Source organism: Lepidothrix coronata, unplaced genomic scaffold (genome assembly GCF_001604755.1).
Source record: "Lepidothrix coronata isolate B3197 unplaced genomic scaffold, Lepidothrix_coronata-1.0 Scaffold13, whole genome shotgun sequence".
NCBI classification, from domain to species: domain Eukaryota; kingdom Metazoa; phylum Chordata; class Aves; order Passeriformes; family Pipridae; genus Lepidothrix; species Lepidothrix coronata.
The window spans coordinates 6,150,879-6,170,029 of NW_016690193.1; the positions used below are offsets into that span (position 1 = coordinate 6,150,879).

The 19,151-nt window shown below is 37.1% G+C and overlaps 1 protein-coding gene across 1 annotated transcript in view; it reads left to right on the forward strand.

The window, feature by feature from the left end:
- The first annotated feature begins 13,036 nt into the window (after nucleotides 1–13,036).
- RXFP1 (relaxin/insulin like family peptide receptor 1) overlaps nucleotides 13,037–19,151 on the forward strand; it is a 45,207-nt gene continuing 39,092 nt past the window's right edge. Inside the window, exon 1 of the mRNA XM_017805808.1 lies at nucleotides 13,037–13,391. Coding sequence (XP_017661297.1) covers nucleotides 13,343–13,391 — 49 coding nt within the window. The 5' untranslated portion in view covers nucleotides 13,037–13,342. The remainder of the gene's footprint in view (nucleotides 13,392–19,151) is intronic.

A 19,151-nucleotide genomic window follows, 5' to 3' on the forward strand; every position in this document is an offset into this window, starting at 1 on the left:
GTGGCATGCTGCATCTTCCACAGTGTCCTTGTTTTCATCACTAGTGAGTCTCAGGGTGGCAAAGGAAATGGGATATGCAGCACATAATCACTGGCCATGCCACATGGGGAGATTTTGAATGATCAGCTACTATGTCACGTGCCATTTTGCTGATCTTGAAATACGGCGAAGTACATTGTACTAACACACTTCAGAGCTTTTAAAGTGCCTGCTGATTGTATTTTTCATGCCCCTACAGAGAGGGAACTGCCAATCTGCATGGGGCATATTGTACCCAGTAAATTTTATAGGCCATGTGGAAGAGGGGCTTATATCTTTTCTGAATAAAATTTCAATTTAAATGTAACTCTCTGCTTGTTGTCTAGAAATGTGGAGTCACATTTAATTGGCTTTCATTGATCGTTTGAAACTGCTTATTAGTTTAATGCAGTGTTTTGACAAAACCATAGCCTTCAAATAAATGAAAAGAAAGGTTGTTACTTACACAGAATTTTATTCAAATTTTCCATTTACCAATATATGGATGTATGAAAAAGACATTTATAATCTCTGAAATTTGCTGGTTTTTTTAAACTATACGCAAAAGTGGAACTTGAACAGGAAAGCATTACTTGTTTCTTCTATATGTAGTGCTTGATCTGTCTATGTCCCAAGGAAACACCAGTGATTTTGGGCAGAGACAAGAGTAGTGCACCCCTAATGAAGTGGAAGTCTGCAATATCCCTTACAAGCAGTAAAGCATTTATAAAGGTTTATGTACAACACTAAAGACAAATAAATTAGTTCCTCTATCTGTATAAAGGTTTTTCAAACCTGCTGACTATTATTAGTGTGATGTTCAAGTAAAAATTTCCTTGCCAACTTACTAAATATTGTGCAAATAGCACCTGCCAAAGTGGGGAAAACAAAAACAAAACAAAAACATAAAACCAATGAAATATACTACTTGATTGCTTCAACTTCCTTTGGTCTCATTCTCAAGAACTTGCAATGAAGAGATAAAAGAAAACCTGATTGATCTGACCATTACCAATAGCTCATCTTAGGAAAAGCTGCAATACACAGGAGCTTCGCTGAAATAAACCAGTTTTGTTGACTCTTTGCAGGGGAAGGAACCACTCTCTTGGAGTTACACGCTTTGGGTCATCTGGTGCTCTGTAACCCCTTCATCATTCTGTCATAGCACAACCTTTATATACTTGAAGTATATACAAGGGAAAAGAGACTTCTTACTGCCTCAGTGGTCTGGTTAATAGGCATTGTCAGAGCTCTTGTCATGGTAAATTCTGCTTCAAAGCAAACTTTCAATAGCTCTATTGTAACTTGATTAAAGTTGTTTGTTCTATTTTTGCACCAGCCTTGCCTGCTGGTTCCAAATATATTACACATTCACACCTGAAGATGCCCCTATCTTTTCTTCATCTCTTGTTCACACTTTTAATTGACAACTCTTTTGAACTATTGAGTAGCAATACCCACAAAGCTGCTATGTGGACTGTACTAAACTTTAGCTTGTTGTCCTATGAAACCTGCAGTTTCACATAGTGATTGGACTTTTGATGAAAAGGACTTCAAAATTCTTCACTGAAAAACATGGGACTTTGGGGAGAAACATTATGATATTTTCATTCTTTAAAATACAGGAGCAGAATTTTTCCATATTCTCAGTAGCATCTACACAGCATCTGTGGATGAATGTGATTCTACATTACAGTATTTGCCGTGCTACAAACTGTATATATATATATACTTGACAAATAACAGTTCTGGTTTTTATAAACAGATTGTAATTCAAAAAAAATACCCATGTCTTAGCTGGAAAGTCATCAAATTCTGATCAGTCAATAAGTAATAAATGTATATTCTCTATTCTCAGGTGTAATCTAGGGCTCCTGTGTGCCGTCATTGTTCCAAATGGGAAGTGTACTTATGTTATTTTTGGCCATGTGGATAAATGAGAAGAATTTCACAGGTATTGGGTCCACAAGCAATAGCTGTGCAGAATAGGGAACATAGCACACATAATTCTACAGAAATTTCCCCCAAATGAGCCCAAATTATATGTGTGTTGACTAAAGAATAGTTTATACGGTGTTTCCTGTGGTGATTTATTCTCCTGATTAACTATCCTCATTATTGGAAAGCCATGCATTATTTCTTTTTAGACTTGTCTGGCTTTCAGCTCTTAACTGCTGTTTCATATTTCGTCTTCTTCTGCTATATTAAATATCCCATTAGTACCCAGCAAAAGTAACTCTGCAGGAAAGTGCTTATATATCAAGTTACCTTTTGATCTCTATTTTGAGAAAGTAGAGAAAATTACTCACTAAAGCTCTTGTTTTATTTTTTTTTCTCAGCATGCTTTCCTAGTTTTTAGCTTCCCCTTCCACAAATTTAAATTTCTATGAACTGTCCTGAAAGTAGGCCAAGTATTCATGCACTTGACTGTTTGCAAAGATAATCATTAAACTCCATAATTGACTTAGCCGGATGTTCAAGGCACCTTAGGGTGAAGATCATTGGGCAAAGGCAGTAGGAAGATGTTAGACTTATTTACATGTGCTCCAAAATATTCTTTACCTTCTTGACCCTTTTTGTTGCTCTTATGTGGGCCAGCTGATCACCTTGAACTTTTGAGTGAAGACATCCAAATAAAGAACATTAAACACTCTTAAATGCAGTTACACTAAAGAGCCTTCACAAGACATTCAAAGGTAAGCACAGCTCCAGCCCTTTCCTTTCTTTTTATATTATGTGTCTGATTTGATGTTTTGTTGTCTCTTGGTGTCCCCTGCTAGTGGCACCTCATTTTTTTTGTTGGTTATTTGATTTTGGCCAGCATGCCTGATCTATACCTTTGTACTCATCTTCAGCAATCTGATTTCATTTAAATGTTCAGTACAGTCCTTTCCTGCACTAGAGAACAAAAATCACTGATTAAATCTGATTTTTTTATTACTTTGCCTTTCTTCCTCCCAGAATAGTATAGTTTACACTTTTATTCTAAATACTGCATCTCTAAGGAGCTGCCAAATTTCTTCAGGGTTTTTTTTAGATCAGTATCCCAGAAGATTTCACCTATGAAACCTCTGATTTATGAAGTCTGTTTTGTGAAGCCTGCTTCATTTTTTTTTTTACTGCACCAGCTTTTCAAGCCAAACCTTTCCCACAGCTGCATTTTCTCCAAACATGTCAGAAGTTTCAGAGCGTTTTGGGGTTTGCTGAATTACATGTGGATGCTATCAAGAAACAATAACAATCCCGTACATGCAATAAGCATGCAGGGAGTAATGACTGCTTAAAGGTGGGAGATTGTCAAAGGATTTTGTGATATTTTTTATTTCACCTCACGAGGAAATAAACAGGAGAGGAAAACTTACGCCTAAGTAAAAAGATTTGCATCACTGTGCAGAGACGCAACATTTTTAAAGTGCATGCAGTAAAACACATGGCTGAAACCACATGAACTGACCAAATGAGTATCTTATGCAAAAAGAAACACAACATTCATTTAAAGCTAAAAAAAATAATTTTAAATTTTTTTTGAGACTAGCCTGTCTAACATAATGACTTTTAATGATCCAGCCATGAAGAAAATCTTTGAAAACAATCTTGTGTCTTAAGTTTTTTGGTAAAAATTACTTAGACTTATATCTTGCTTGATGAAGAAATGTCCTAAAATGGATTTGACCTGCAAGACTTTTCAATGAAAGGGATTCCATGGAAACAGAAAGAGCAAATAGCTCATGTAATGTCTTGAAGCATTCATTCGTATGAGCAAATTTTAAAACTTGAGAATAACTGCTAAAAATCTATTGAATTTCTCTTTCCTGATGACTGCCTTGTCTACACACACAAAACTCTACCAGTTTCCTAGAATTTGCAAGTTACCAGGAAGAACTTTAGAAAATGTATTCTATGGTATTCAATCTAGTCCCTCAGTCATTTATAAGAATTTTGAAGCTATAATACTTAGCTTCCATTTTCCAAGGTTACTATTGATAAACATGCTCTAATTTCCCTGTCTGAGCACATTTGCCTTTAAGATGATTCTGATAGGGAAATATTTCCAAAATTAAAGATCAAAAGAAATTACAAGTGTGAGCCAGACAGTAACATGGGACTGACTGGTATCCAATACCAGAGCATTTCTCAAAAAAACCAGATGGTGTCTTAAGCAGTTTCCTTTCAAAGTTATATGTTTCATCAGGCTGCAGAATGAGTAAACCAAAGTCGCATCCTCAGCTTCAGGATGGAGGTATTATTATTAGCAGCAAGGGCAATCCTCTCACAATTTACAGTTTATAGAGGCGCAGTTCCAAGTGCTGCCTAAATTCCTAGAATTGGATCATGGATTAGATTGCAGATATCTCAGAAAAGGATTACTGTATCTGCGCTGGAAAACAAATTCAGTCATTAATTAATTAAAATAATTAAAAATAATTCAAATAAAATAATAATTAATTTTGCTTGTGTTTCCCCGCATCCAGAACTGCTGAATGAGGCATTTCAGGGTCTGTGCCCCTCCCTAGCCTTCCTGGAGACCACTCAGAGGCTCCTCGGTGTCCTCATCCCTTTTGGACTGCGGACACTGTCAGGCTGCACAGCAAGTGGAGTGCCTGCTGGACAAAGTGTTTGGGCTGAAAGGAAGTGCCCAGGCCCCTGACCAGGGCATGTAAATGGACCATGGCATGCAAAACTGCCAAAAACAAGGAGACAAATTGCTGGCTGTGAGACATTACACTGTCAGAGTCTGTTCAAGGTCACAAAACAGATCCCCTGAGGGACAGCTGGATTTCACTGGAGGGGAAGGTTTGGGATCCTGGCGTCCACATGTCAGGGCCAGTCCCAGGAGTAATGCCACCTTCCGAACCGTGTCCAATGTAAAGAAGTAAATCCTTCTCCCTGAAACAGAGGTGCTGGTCTCAATGCCTCAGTACTGCAGGGTTTGTGATACAGCAGGGTTTGAGTTTTACTTTGTTATGTCTTAGGCTAGTGAGTGGTTAGAGAAAGGTGTAAAACATATGTGCTTTTTGGCTAGTGATGTTTCAAGAGAAAACACACTTCAAGAGAGATTCAGGGTAGCAAGCACAGCTCACTTCAGTCCTGGGACAGGATCAGCCATAAGGCACTTCATTCCCCTCGGCATTTCATAATGACCACATCAGGAGGATCCTTGTCTCAGGGACTGCCCTTTTACCTGCCCTCATCTCTCCACACATTTCACACAGCTGTGAAATACAAAAGGTTGCAGTAACAAAAATGCAGGCGCTGTAGTTCTTCAGTGATTGCAGGCATGTAGCATCATCAGTGACAAAATGTGTTTATGGAGTAGATAAAACAGACAGTGGCCTATGCGGCAGCCAGAGGTGCTGCTGTAAGCTGTGTAGACTCATGTAAACCAGCCTTGCATTAGCTAGGATAAGTATTGTTGTGCCGTGGCCTTGGGAAGACATCCCAAAATCTTATCTAGTTTTACACTTCAAACAAAGTGTAACTGGTTTTGGTTGCAGCAGTATTAAAATCTAGCTATCTGATTTTTAAAACCCAGTAGATGTTTGCATGGATTCCTACCATGTTTTTAGATTGCAAGTTACAACTACTTTTTTAAAAAGGTGCAAATTTCGTTCTGGAAGGACACTGGAGTACCTCTAGCTGTGCTCAGTGTGGATGGCCTTTATGCTGAATGCCTTCTTCTTTAGGGTTTTGGATTATACTCTATATTATTGGAAGACAATTACTTAAGCTAAAACTACTTCAGCACACAGTTAATGATTCATCTTTTATAATAAAAATTCAAAGGGTTTATATATTGATAGAGAAATACAGACCTAGAGGAAGCCAAACTACTAGGCATTTAAATGATGCCTGGATAAAGCATCCATGGATCAGAAATATAATAATCAATCCTTCTTAGAATTCTACTCATCAGTTCCTATTTATTTGTTTTAGTATTTTGGGCAATTACAAAGTCAGAAAAGGAATAATAACTATTCATTTGTATTTCCTCAGAGACCTGAAGATTAAAGCTGATGGGTAAAAATGTAGGTAATCAAAATATGTACAATAAATTGTGTGAGATGAAAACCTGCAGATATGTACCACATCTTTTAAGCAAGCAATAAGGGCTGAAGCTAAAAGGGGTATCAGCTTTTTGAAATCACATAGCATCTATACAAGCAAAATTTATTGCTAAACTGCTGCTTCCAGGCCACTGGAGACAGTTTATTACCTGTAGGTTTAAGCATCTGCAAGTTTTGTTTCATTTTACTTCAACAGAATCCAGAAACTATACATTCATCTGCCCAAGCTCTGTGCAGTCTTAATTTCAGAGCACACCTGTAGAACAAAATACTCAGACTCTGTGTAAAACATAACGATGGCCCCTGCTGTTTCCTTCAACACAAGCATGTGTCAGCACCAACCAGCACTGATTGCATTGCCATCTTTCATATCATAGCCCAGCATTTATGGCTTTTGAGCCAGATGTAAAAGATTTCATTCAATGCTCTAATATTTGAGAGGAGTATACAAGGGACCAAGGGTAACAGAATGAACTATTTCTTTTACTGAACAAAAAATAATCCCAGACTCAGTCAGAAAGAGAGCACAAAAAAGAGCACTAAAATTCTAGCCATTCAAGCCCTTGTCTAGGATTTTTGTCTTATTATGCCTACCACAAGGATATTTTCCAAAATTAACATAGAAATCATCCTGAGATAACATACAAACACAGGTCTAATGCATTCTTTAAAGTTATCTCGCTCTTTGTCAAGATTTTACTTTATATTCTTAATGGTATTAGAATATTCAAGATAATTGGAAATAAATACCATCAAGGCGAAAAAAGATTTTTATAAGTTAGTCAGCCAAACACTTGGGAAAAATACCAAATCTTTCTGCTTGAAATGTAAAGCTGTTACTCGGTCTTGCAAACCTGAAAGTTTCAGCTGTATTTCAAAACAAAATCAGAAAACAAAAAGAAAAAAACCTGTAGGTCATAGCTTCCTATGGCTTAACCATGCATTTTACATGGTTACTTTTAAAAGGTTTTCTCCACTTGTATCACTCCCAGTGCTTTAGAACTGTATGATTAATATTGAAATAAATGTCTCCTTTTGGTTCAAGCTGATCACAGAAATATTGATTTTTTTCATGAGTGAATTAAAGGAAAGTAGGAAAACTGACCTGAATCAAAAACAGCCTCTGCTAATATAAGCTCCTTCACCATGGGCTATCAGCTGCCCCCAAAACCAACATCTTTTCTAGCTCTGTCAAGCAATTTTTATTTTATGCTTCCCAAAAGCTGAAGCATTAGATACAGATGTTATTTGCTGATTGAGTCAAATGTGTTTCTGTGTAAAAGAACAATCTAAATAGCACCCAAACAATGAACTCAAAACCCCAGTGAATTTAGATCTTGAATATTTACTAGCATTAGGAGAATGTTATGTTGTTGGTCCCTTGTAATTATATAGCAATGACCTTGAGATTTCTGAATTTCACATCTTCCTTCTGCTCTTTCCATTCTGTTTTCTGTAGGCTATTGCAGAAATACAAAATTGGATTTGTCAATTAAGGCATTACATGAAAGCCACTGGACTGGAAACCAGACCTACTTCACAAAATGTGGTTAATTTTACAGAGGTTATTTTCTTCATAGCAGCCCATTGGCAAAGTGTGAGTATGGATAGTCCTACAAATAACGTCTCAAATGCATTCTTCATTTCAGTGATTTCCATTTTTGACAGTGTCTTCTTATGTTATATATTTGCCCTTTAAGAAGCCATGCTTCCTCATACTGTAACCGTCTTCCTCTTCCTTCTCACTTCTTATGAATTTTGGAGGATGTTCTTTTTATTCTTTTTTTTATATTCACTTTAACATGTGTTTGTCTACGTGTCTAATCAGCTGTTCTTTTTCTAAAACACCTTCCACCCTCAAAATTTTATTAACTGCACCTTTCTGGAGTGCATTCTATCAATGTATGACTTAATTGCCAATGTTCATATGTTTGGTACTGTTTCATGTTCAAATATGTAAATAAATTGCTAGTCAACATTCTATGAACTTCACACCACCTTTATTGTATATTCAGCTATTAATGTCTAGGTGTCCCTTTTCTCCTAGAAGCTTAGGTGATGTAAAACAAAAGTTGCAATTATTAAATATTATTAATATGACAGAAAGGGATAACTTGGAAAAAGAGACACTGAAAAAGTAGGATGTTGTGTACAGTTCCTATGACATTCCCAAACAATATAATAACTTACCAAAGCCATTAACATGATGCCTGTTGATTATACACAGTCATAGAAATACTGTCATACTCTTTAATCAGTTAAAAGGTTGGAAACGGCTGATTTGGAAAATATATCATTAGCAAAGCTTATATGTTTGGTATTTTGAAAGAAATGTACTTTCTACATTAGCAGCAGCTTTGAGTCAGGCACACTAGTGAGATTTTATTTGATTTAGTCAAAACAGGCCAGCTGGAACAAACAGCTGGAGAAAGCAGGAGAAAATGAGGGAGGTGATGATCAAGTTTGCTTTGACTGTGGCCTTCCTCCACACCAGGTCTGGGACAGCTAGATAGGGTCACCAAAGCACTCAGCAGCAGAGAGTACCTTTTACAGAAGAAAGGAAATTATTTCAAGGAGCTCAGAGTCAGCTAGACGCTGCTACTTGTACACCATTGTCTACAGCCAAGCTAGTGTCCCATCTACAAACCACAAAAGACATGTAAGGGACAAATAGTCATCCATGAATCCCTCCCCCTCTGTTTGCCTTTTTTCTGTGGAAAAATTAAACTCATTTTCTGTGTTCACCTCTGTAGCTACAACCTGAGACCTACCAAGGGAGATATGATCACTCTGCAGCTGGTAGCTGTCACTAGAGCCAAGTTTTGTACATTTGCTTTAGCTTAAAATAAGGTTGGCATAACTGGTTTCTGTTTTGAGACTCTTGGTGCATATACATATATAGTAAGAAAAAAAAAATCTGTATTGTTCCTGTAAATAAAGCCCTTCAGAGGGGAACATCTAGCTCAGGTATTTTTTCCAACAGAGGAAGGTTTCTCCCCTTTTTCCAAACGCAAGTGGAAGTAATCCCAGCTCAGCTGCAGCTGTGCAGATAAAAAGGGTCTGGAGAGGGGAGTGAGGAGTCAGGAGGCCCTACAGCACAAATGCCTACAGAGTTAGCTTGGACCATTAGGTTGGGTGTCCTAGGCCCTTCAGGTTTTGGGAGGTAGATCCTGTTAAATCTCTGCAACTGTGAAATGGGGAAGAGTAATCTTTATCAAAAGATAGCACATTTTTAAAGTACGGTTTGAGACACAAGTATATGAGATAGATAAAGGTACTGCAGCACAGCTTAAACTTTGGGAAGAGCTGCTGTAAATGAGATCTTTTTATTCTGTGCTTAGACATTTGTGAAGTTCTCTTAAAAGGTCCTTTAGTTTGCTTTGCTCTGGACTCAGGGAACCTGGATGCAGATGTTAAATAAGGAATATATCTTCCAAAGGTAAGAGTTGTCCTGTAAAATATGAAAGTCTTATTCTCAGTTGCACTGTCTGCAAAGCATACTGACGGAGCTTTGAGAGCAGTGTAAATTAAATGTAATTAAGCCAAATATGTTCATTTGCACAACAATTATTCACATGGCTATAATACAAAACCTGGAGTTTGGTCATCAAAAGGATGAGAAAACAAGTGGTTCACTTCTTGAGTTATCATTTCTAAATATAAAATACATAATCTTCATGACTGCAGATGGCAACATGGGCCAAGTTTTACTTTCAGTGCTTCATCCTGCATATCTTGTATTTCACTAGAACAGCAAAACAGCTGACAATCTAGTCAGTATTTTCAACTGAAAATTTGTTTTGCTTAATAAGCAATTCTTAGGTATAAAATCAGCATTGAAATACCTATTGTCTTGTGGGTCTTCATTTTGATGCATGACATAAAGCATGCTTGAAATTATTCTTAATTAAACCAAGGAAAATTGCCACAACAGGAAAGAGCAGAAGTATATCTGAGATCCAGACTACTCAGTACTTGAAAAAAACATGGTAACGGGTGGAGTTTGTATGCACCTATCTGCCCCGTACAGAGTAAAACTTTTCTCCTTCATCTATTTGAAGCTTATCAGTTATAACATTGAGTGTTAAGTCAGAGTTTGATGTACAGAGGTAAATCACAGAGGTAAATCACAGAACATTCTGAGTTGGAAGGGACTCACAAGGATCATTGAGTCCAACCCTTAGCAATATTTGTTAACCTCCAAGGAAGTAGCTGCAGCCTGTGAATCAATAAACCTTTCTCTTCAAGCTGAAAAGGAATTCTAATTTTTTTCTACAGTAGCAGATTTACAGCTTAGTGTATATTTGTTTTTAATATTGACACTCACCATGGTGATGCATGCAACTATGGTTTGTTTACTTCTATGAATTTCCTTCTGCGTAGCACCTGATGTGAACAACAGAAAAAGAGTAAAAGGTGCTAGAACTTTACTAGCAACTTATTTGAAAGTGCCTAATAATTACAGCTATTTAATTCTAAGCCCTGATCACTGAATTTGATTTCAAACACTTTGTAATAGAAACATGAGATGACTCTTCTCAATAGCATAATAGCAATTACTGGAGTTTAATGAAATTACTGTAGTTTAATGTATTCTGTTAGATTGTGGTGTGGTGGCACGATGTTTGTTGAATGTTTGGGGGGAGTGTCCCCCACAGATCTAACAACTAAGTTGCTATAGCTCAGATGTACTTCAGATTGAATTTTGATTTTAAAATTGCTGCAAGTAGAAATACAAGAAAATACTGACCAACCTAATGAAGTCAAATATCTTCTCAAAGTTGTTTGAAACATAGATGCAATTCTTATTTCTTTTCCATGTATGGACTTAGAATATAAAGCCTATTGCTTTCTTGAAAAGAGAGTTCTAAAACACCAACATGCCATAGCTTTTTACTTTTTAGTGAGAAGTATTTATTGCCTTTCTAATACACAGACAAGCTTCTTCTAGAAAAAAGTAAAATTGCATTCAAGTAGGGTAAGCTAAAACTCTTGTTCAAAATATAGTCTCTCCTCCTTTTTCTGCTCTGTATTCCACAGTTCAGCAATGAGTGTGTTTGTAACTCTAGCTTCTTGGTTTAAATGTAATTATACTGAGAGAACGAGCTGAAAACTGCTGCTGCTTTTTTATGTGTTATTATGAAAGTATAAAAAATTTAGAAGAAGGAAGGTCTCAGTAGATTTTCCATAGAGAGAGTGTTTGTGTACAGCAAAATTAATTTTAATGAGTATCCTTGCTAAATAAAGGTCCTTGAAAAAGAGGAAGGCTGAAAAGTGACAACTCCCACTGGGGCAGAGCTACAGAAAATATATGTGAGTGGTATGTACCACATTTGGAGGCCTCCCTGTTTACCCTAAGGTAGAAAATCTTGAACTTTTGTAGTGGCTCAGACTGCTTTTTGAAGAAGCAGCTTGCTTGATCTATTATATTATCAGGTAAAAATGATCTATTCCAAACACACGTATGGTTCCTACACATAATTGTGACTAGATCAGAAGCAGAAAGCCACAGTGGAAAGCATGCAAGAAAGAAAATCCTTTCTTTAGAACATAAGGTCTGTCTCATCCTGTAAAAAGAGGTAAAGCTTTTATTTTACTTTTCCTTGAAAATATATTTTGCTTATTCTTCACTTTCTTGGTTCAATTTCTTCCCCTATTTTCTCACCTTGGAAGCACTTTTCAGCTCAGCCATTAGCCCTCGAGTATTTAGGAGTTAGCTTAACTTTTAAACAGTTGTTTGAGACAAATGTGATTTTTACTTGATATGCTCAAAAGTTAGTTCTCACCCTGTAAAGAAACATTTTATAGGTCCCTAATCCATCTGATCCATTTTTGCATCTACATTGCCTATTACTGGTATTGGTACAGTAGATGTCAATGTACTTCTTGGGGCTTCCATAGACTAGAACATTGTTTTATCCCACTCTTTTATATATCTTTTATATATATATTATATAGATATCATATATATGTATCATATATATAATATATCTTTTATAGTAGAAGTTAAGAGACTGGCAGTTCATAATATCTATTTTATAGACAACTTTGTCACAGCAACAATCTGGACTTTGATTTTGACTATAATATAGATTTTTCCCATTCTCCAAATTCACTGTTTGGTGCATGTGTTCATGCACGCACATATTTCCTTAGTCTGAGAGGCTCTTTTCCTCAGGAACCTGACATAGATACTGACAGGTTACCAGGGCTCCCTGACAATTGTCATCCTGGCAAACTGTTGAATCTAACAAACTTTTTTGTTAAAAAAAAAAAAATAAAAATTAAAAAGTCTGAAACTCTTTGAGGCCACATAAAATTTAGCTTCTCATCTTGAGTTCATCTTTACTCACCAACTCATTTTGAAATATATTTTGCTGTGTGGCTGAGTGTTAGCCTTCACATGATAAAAAAGATTTTAACTGTGTGACTGTACATGTGATGGTGCATACCATGATCTACTGGTGACAGTAAAATCAAGGGTTGGATAGGAAGGTCTTAATGTATTCAAAGAAGAAAATCTGTGAAAAAAACTTTTTCTCATAAAGAATATGTTTCTGAACACCCTTGTTTGCTCTTTCAGATTGTTTTCCTTAGCATTAGTCACAAAGAGTGGTTTAATGTGCAAAAATAGTGACATGCTGGTCTTGGAAATAAGTTACGTCATGCATTTTTCTGTATTTCAGTGAGTGACTGGCTTGCTACAAAGGGACTGTATTTATAAATTTCACTTCCTCTTAGTTGAAAAACCTCTAGTTTTTATCTAAACTATAGCAAATATTTGGTTTCAAACAGATTTGACTAAATAAAACTGTACTTATCAGACATCTCACAGCATTGCAACTTCAGAAAATAAAAGAGGGGGGAAAAAATTGGACTATTGGTGACAATTCTTGGGACCTGGCTGTGTTTTGTGCAGCAGCAGCAGCCGCCTTCCTTGGAGCAGACCCGTGTCCATGCATACAGCACAGACTTTGCCTGCTGCAGAACAGACCCCATCCTGTAAAGGCAGAGCCTGAGGAGCCAATGTGATCCTGGAAATCTTCATGTGCATGTGTGCCGGAGAAGGGGGAGAGAGAGAGAGAGAGACCTAGTGTGAAGGAGAGTAGGGGAGGAAGGCAGGCAGGGAGAGAAGGGAGCTTGCTTCACGCTCTGCTGAAGGCTGTCAGAAGCAGACCATACAAGCAACACTCTGGCTGGTGCACAGTTTAAGGGACAACATTCACTGACTTTATTCATTGAATTGCTGAAGGACAGATATGACATCCAACTGCTGCTTCTATGTGTTCTTGCTTATTGGTACCAGGGGTAAGTGTACCTGACATTCTTTCTTGTTTTGAGCATTGCAAAGCAGATAGCTGATAAACTTCAGCAGTGGATTTTTTTAAAGAACGATATCTCAGTGTATTTTACGTTTCATGGCAATTATTTTTCAATAGAATCAAAGTGTAATGCAGTCCCTCAAGATTACTAGCTGCATGTCGGAATCAGATATTTTTTTATTTAATGCCTTGATAGTAACTATTATTAGTTATGAGCTGAAATTAAAAAATAAGAAACATTTTAAACATTGTGTAAATACTTGCTGTAAATATTTAATGAAGGTACATATAGAACTGACTCATCTCAGTTGTCACAAAATCCACATTTTAGACTCAGTTCAGCATTTTGAGATGATACTGTGCAAGTGCTACTAGAATTTGTAGTTCTCAAAGGGCAGACTGTGTTCAGGTAATAGGAATTTTCAGCATGTTAGGCAGTATAGCATGTAAAATGGAGACAATTAAATTTCAGTTTCCCTTCAGGTGCAAATCACTTCAGAGTGGTGGGAGTTACACCATACATTCTGCTTACTTTAGTAATGTTTTTCTCATTTCATTTGAACACCTTATTTGTAAATGCTGCTTTTGACTTGATAGAGCTGTGCCTGTGAAGCTGCTGATACTGATCTGTATGTTGAATGCTCCTAATGGTTATCATTTTCTTTAGCTGTAATTATTATGTTATAAATTGCTTTCTGTCGCACAATGTCAATATTAAGATAGTGTTTTTTTAATTGAAGACAAAAATAGCTACTCTTTACAATATCAACTGTTTTGTTAAACTAATAGAAGCATAGGGTTGAATTCTGCCACCTTCTGTATTGAACAACAGCTTGTTCTCTCTCCCGCTTTTAAATTAAAGCTTTTGGGGATTGTGTGTATACAGTGCTTCTTACGATTAGTAAGGCATATTGCTCCCCACTAGGAGTTTGGGAAACAGAGCTCCACATACAGTTATTTTTATAGCTGCAAAACTTAGTTAAATCTTTTGAAAAACTTTAAGCAGTTCCCATGTGAAATATAGTATTCCATGTAGGGGGTTTCTTTGAAAACAAAGCAGCACCTATACCATGTTCTTTGTCAGCACAACAGCCTTGATTACAACATGGAGAAAAGTAAATTTCAGAATCTAGTCGTGGAACTGGCAGCATTGAATAAGTAGCAAGGATGACCGTCTGCCCGGGTGGCTCACCCCCCTCGTGAAGGTAGCAGGTCACTTCAGGTGTGTGGCTGGCATTGCCCTGCCTGCTGCCGCATGTCTTCTCTTAGTAAACTAATCGGCTGTAATTACCGCAGCAACTGTAGTGCATGGTTGTGCCTTTAGCATTTCTTTGATTAGCTTTCTGGAGACAAAAGCTGTTTTATCTTCCTGGGCTTTGGCTAAGTGACAGAATCTCAAACAATTCATTTATCAATCATTAAGCAAAACAGAAGAAACTTAGTATCGAAAAGTATTCAAAGTGAGTTCCAAAAGGGATTTGGCAGGCTCCTTGTGAAAAACAATTACAACTCTTACTATTTTAACCCTTTCTGTTCTGTGCCTCTACCTGATGTTTTCCAATCCTACTGCTTGCACCTGCAGTTCCCTTAGCCTCTTCTTTACGTTCTCCCTCTCATATGTTATTTTTCCTTCCCTTACCCTCACTTTAAAATGCCTAGGAAAACTTTCTTAAAAACATCTGAACCTTGTTAGTCGTTCTGGTGCTTCATGAGGGTGACGGCTGTTTTCAAGGCCAAGATCTTTTACAGCAAATGCTTTATGTCAAATGTGGGAAAGAGACTATTCTAAACTATTTGGAAAAGTGCAAGTTTATGATTGTGCAGGAAAGTGCTCCTGTTTACATAGTTTGTAACATAATTTAAGATCCCTTCCAGATTTCTAAATAGAAAAGTGAAATTACTTCAGCCTTTGCACAAGCTCAAATAACCATTATGTAATAATAACATTTGGTTATTTCTTTCACTTAACTTGGGCATTAATCTGACTAGCTATATTTTTACGTGTATCACAAAAATTAGTATCTTTACAGAAAATCAGGGATGAAGACTAGATTTGCTGAGGAAAATTCACTCTAATGTCAGTTAGAGGGTAGGTAAAAGTCTACACAATGTTAAACTAAAGTTTTGAAAGTTAGATCCTGCAACTGCTGCTTGGGCAAGGATGTTTTCTCCTCTCCGTTAACAGCACCAGGGTCTACCTAAGTTGAAAACCTGTCTTGACTGTTTATAGCAACTCTACCAGACTTGAACCTATTGCTCTGAAATTTTATGTGCAATGTGGATCTTTTACACCTTGAACAAGAAGACAAGCAAAACTTTATCAAAATAATTTCATTTTTCCAGAATGTGAGGAATTGTTATTTTGCCTATGTTGAACGATTCGGGGAATCTTGTACTAAGCAATGCCTTTTCTCAAACAAATAAGAACTTCTGAAGTATTCCTCTACAAAATCACTGTGCCTGCGAGACAGCCCTCTGACAGGACATCCCACTAGAACTGATGAGGCTGTTCAAGCCTAGTTGCAATAAAGTAAAAAATAGCCTCTTCTAATAGATGTTACTGGATGCTAGAGATCAGTGTGACACTCATCAGAGAAAGTGCCATCAGTCATCTCAGCAAGGGTTTTCTGTTGGTGCCAAGTGTCCTAGACTTTGAAGCCATCAAATCAGACTTTGAAATGGCTGATTCCAGGTGGGGAGGCGCAGGAAGCTGAGAGGATCAGGGAGTCATACTGGTTGTGTCTAAAAGACAGAGAAGGTGAAAATGTATTTGGAAGGACTGAATAAGGAAAATAAAAGAGGGACCAAAGGGATGGGTAGATGGGGCAATGGAGCAGAGAGATGAGGGAAAAGGCTAATGCTACTTAGAAGGAAAAATGGAAATCAGAAAGACTATTAGTCAGGGAGGGCAGAGACTGAGGAAAGAGATGTGTGAGAGGGAGACGGCAGGGAACAGTGAATTAATTAAAGGAGTTCTGAGCGAGGGGAGTGAGCACTTGAAGAATGAAGTCAGAGGATGGTGAGATCAGAACTAGAACACTATACAGACAGAAGGGGATAAGATAACGGGAAGTAGGTAGTGATTAGGCAAGAAAGGATGGAAGTGAGTGAAGTGGCCAGGACAAGGAAAAGATGAGACTGAGCAGAAAAAGCAGCTGTGCTTGGTAGGGTGAGCACTGTGTTACAAAGCCAGAAGGAAGCTCAAGATTGTCCTGTGACTTACTGATTCCTTTCAAAATGTCTCCTCCTGCATAACACCTCTGCTCAGAGACTGGTAATTAGTGCTTTCAGAACACTCTACCCTCTCATAAACTGAAGGTCTGGAGACCTAAAGGATCTAAACTAGTGATGCAGCATGGTGTCTTGCTATAAAATGTTGGAGGAAAACTGATTTTCTCTTTTAATAATCTGAGATGTCACCTATGTTAGTGAACATTATTAATTTTGTAAATCCAGTGCTTAGGAATTGAGGCAAAAGACATGATCTTAGTTTGTCCTATGTACCCACACGGCATTTTCTTCTTGCTGTAGCTCCACAAAAACTCATGCTTTGTGTCCTTCATTCAAAGAATGAATCAGAAACTTAGGGGCAAAAAGGAGAATAAGTCACCATATCTTCATTTGCTGTAATTAATTAATTAAGATAAAATGTGAATGGCCATTTGATTAAAGCAACTGAACTCTGCTGTGGAAAACTGATTTCTATTCCTGCCCCTTGACTCAGACAGCAATGCTCTAAATGCTTATAAATGGATAATAATTATATGGCAGATTTTCTAGGGGTTTTGCCTTGATCATCCTGATGTGGTAGCGTTCACCGCATGGCTGCCGCTGATATCTATACAAGTTGTTCTTTAAGTAGTCTTTGAAGCTGATTCTGAAAGTAGAAACCTAAAATTAGCAGAAACACTTGCCATACATATATTAATGTCTCAGCTTCCCATCTGAACAATAATATCGTATTCTAAACTGTAATCCAAACAATTTGTGAAGACTTAAAAATGGGAAGTCTAATTATTGTAGCTGTGTGACTGAACTAATTAGGAATTTAATATTGTAGCTTGTAAGTGGTTAGACTGTAGACTAAGCAGCAAGATGTCGGTAATTCACCAGAAGACTAATTAAAGCGTAGATCACATGCCTTTAGTGTGTCATATGAAGGTGTGTTTGCAGAAATGTATGACATTTAAAGATCTTGAGTTTGAATTCACAATTTGAACATGTGTTGCTAATAACTGATGTTGCACATAAAGAAGTAGCTTTGTATATGCAAAGAAACAATGCACAATATTATGCTCAATACCTTCTGTGTCTCAACGCTCGTGAGGTAACCAGCATGCAGTTGACTTGTGTGACAGTACACAAGTACACAAGATACATGTACCAAGAAGAAAGACAGAGGGGAAAACAGGGGTTTGGATGAGTCTCTGGAGCCATCACCTGTGGCCCAGTGGGGAGATCCAGGCCTGGGAGGACAAGCTGACCTCATGTCAGGGGAAGAGGGTAGGGAGGAAGAGCCCAGGAGTAGTTTCTCTGATCCTACAGGACTTGAACACATGAAATCTCTCAGCAGAGTTTATCCAGAAAGGATGTTAAATCACTCAGTCCCATATAACATAGGTCACTGTGTTCCACCCATGCGCTCTGTATTAATCCTGAGGCTTTATTTGGTCAAAATGTTTATTCTCAGTCAAGTAATTTTTATTTCCAGGGAAGAGCAAGTGTCAGTACACCACTAGGAATGGCAATGGCTGTATAGCAACTGAGACTTAAAGAGGCGCACAGGTCTGTCAAAGTAGGCAACCGTTGCCTTTTTCTCCTCTGCTCTGCAGAAAAAATAAAAGCTCTGGCTTGACCTGGGAGAGGAGATTTTTCCCCATCACAGATCTGATTGTTAATATTGTGCTCAATGTAGGGGAAAAAAGCATAGTGCTTGGAAGGGGGTTGGTCATGGTATTTTTTAACTTAGAAATTTTTTTTTCTATTTTTATTTTTTTTCAGTTTCAATTAAAAAAAGATCTAGAAAAAGTTCTTAACTTCTACCCACAACATAGTTAAAGCCAAAGTTTGTGCATATGAGGAAGAAAGGGACTAAATTAATGAATTTAAAAGCCATCTGATTCTACATTAAATGCTTTGATTACTCTGGAGAATTTAACAGTAATACAGCCAAAAAAGATGATCTGCATTTTTAGAGGTTTGGTTCAAGAAGACCCATCTACCATAAAAATACACTCCCTGATGTCATTTTCTGGACTTCATTTCCATGTTAATACATGTGACTTAGCTGTTATATTGTCTTACCTAGAAATTACAGGCAATGGTTTTCAGAAACTAATTATTTTCTAGTATTCAAATAACACTGCAAATCTGTAACTATTTTGGTATTTTCTTCATATTCAAAATCTGTTGTATAACAAAATCAGTTTCAAAGTATTTCTCAACTAATTCCTTTCAAGTTCCTCTGGTGGCTGGTTTGAAAATGCATTCATTTATAAATGCTGCTTTGTCTTTGGTATGGATTTTCAGGACCATGCAGAAAGAGTTTCTACTTTTCCAAATACATATCAAAAATGGTTATTGGATAGTTGGCTTTTCTACAACCCTAAGATTTATATGTCACGTGAGGTCTTTCTTTTTCTTACTATGTTTTAGAAAAAATATTTTAAAATAAATATAGATTAATTCTACAGCACACCTTCCTATATTTTTTTTTGTTTTATCACTATTTTGCTTTTTTTTTAAT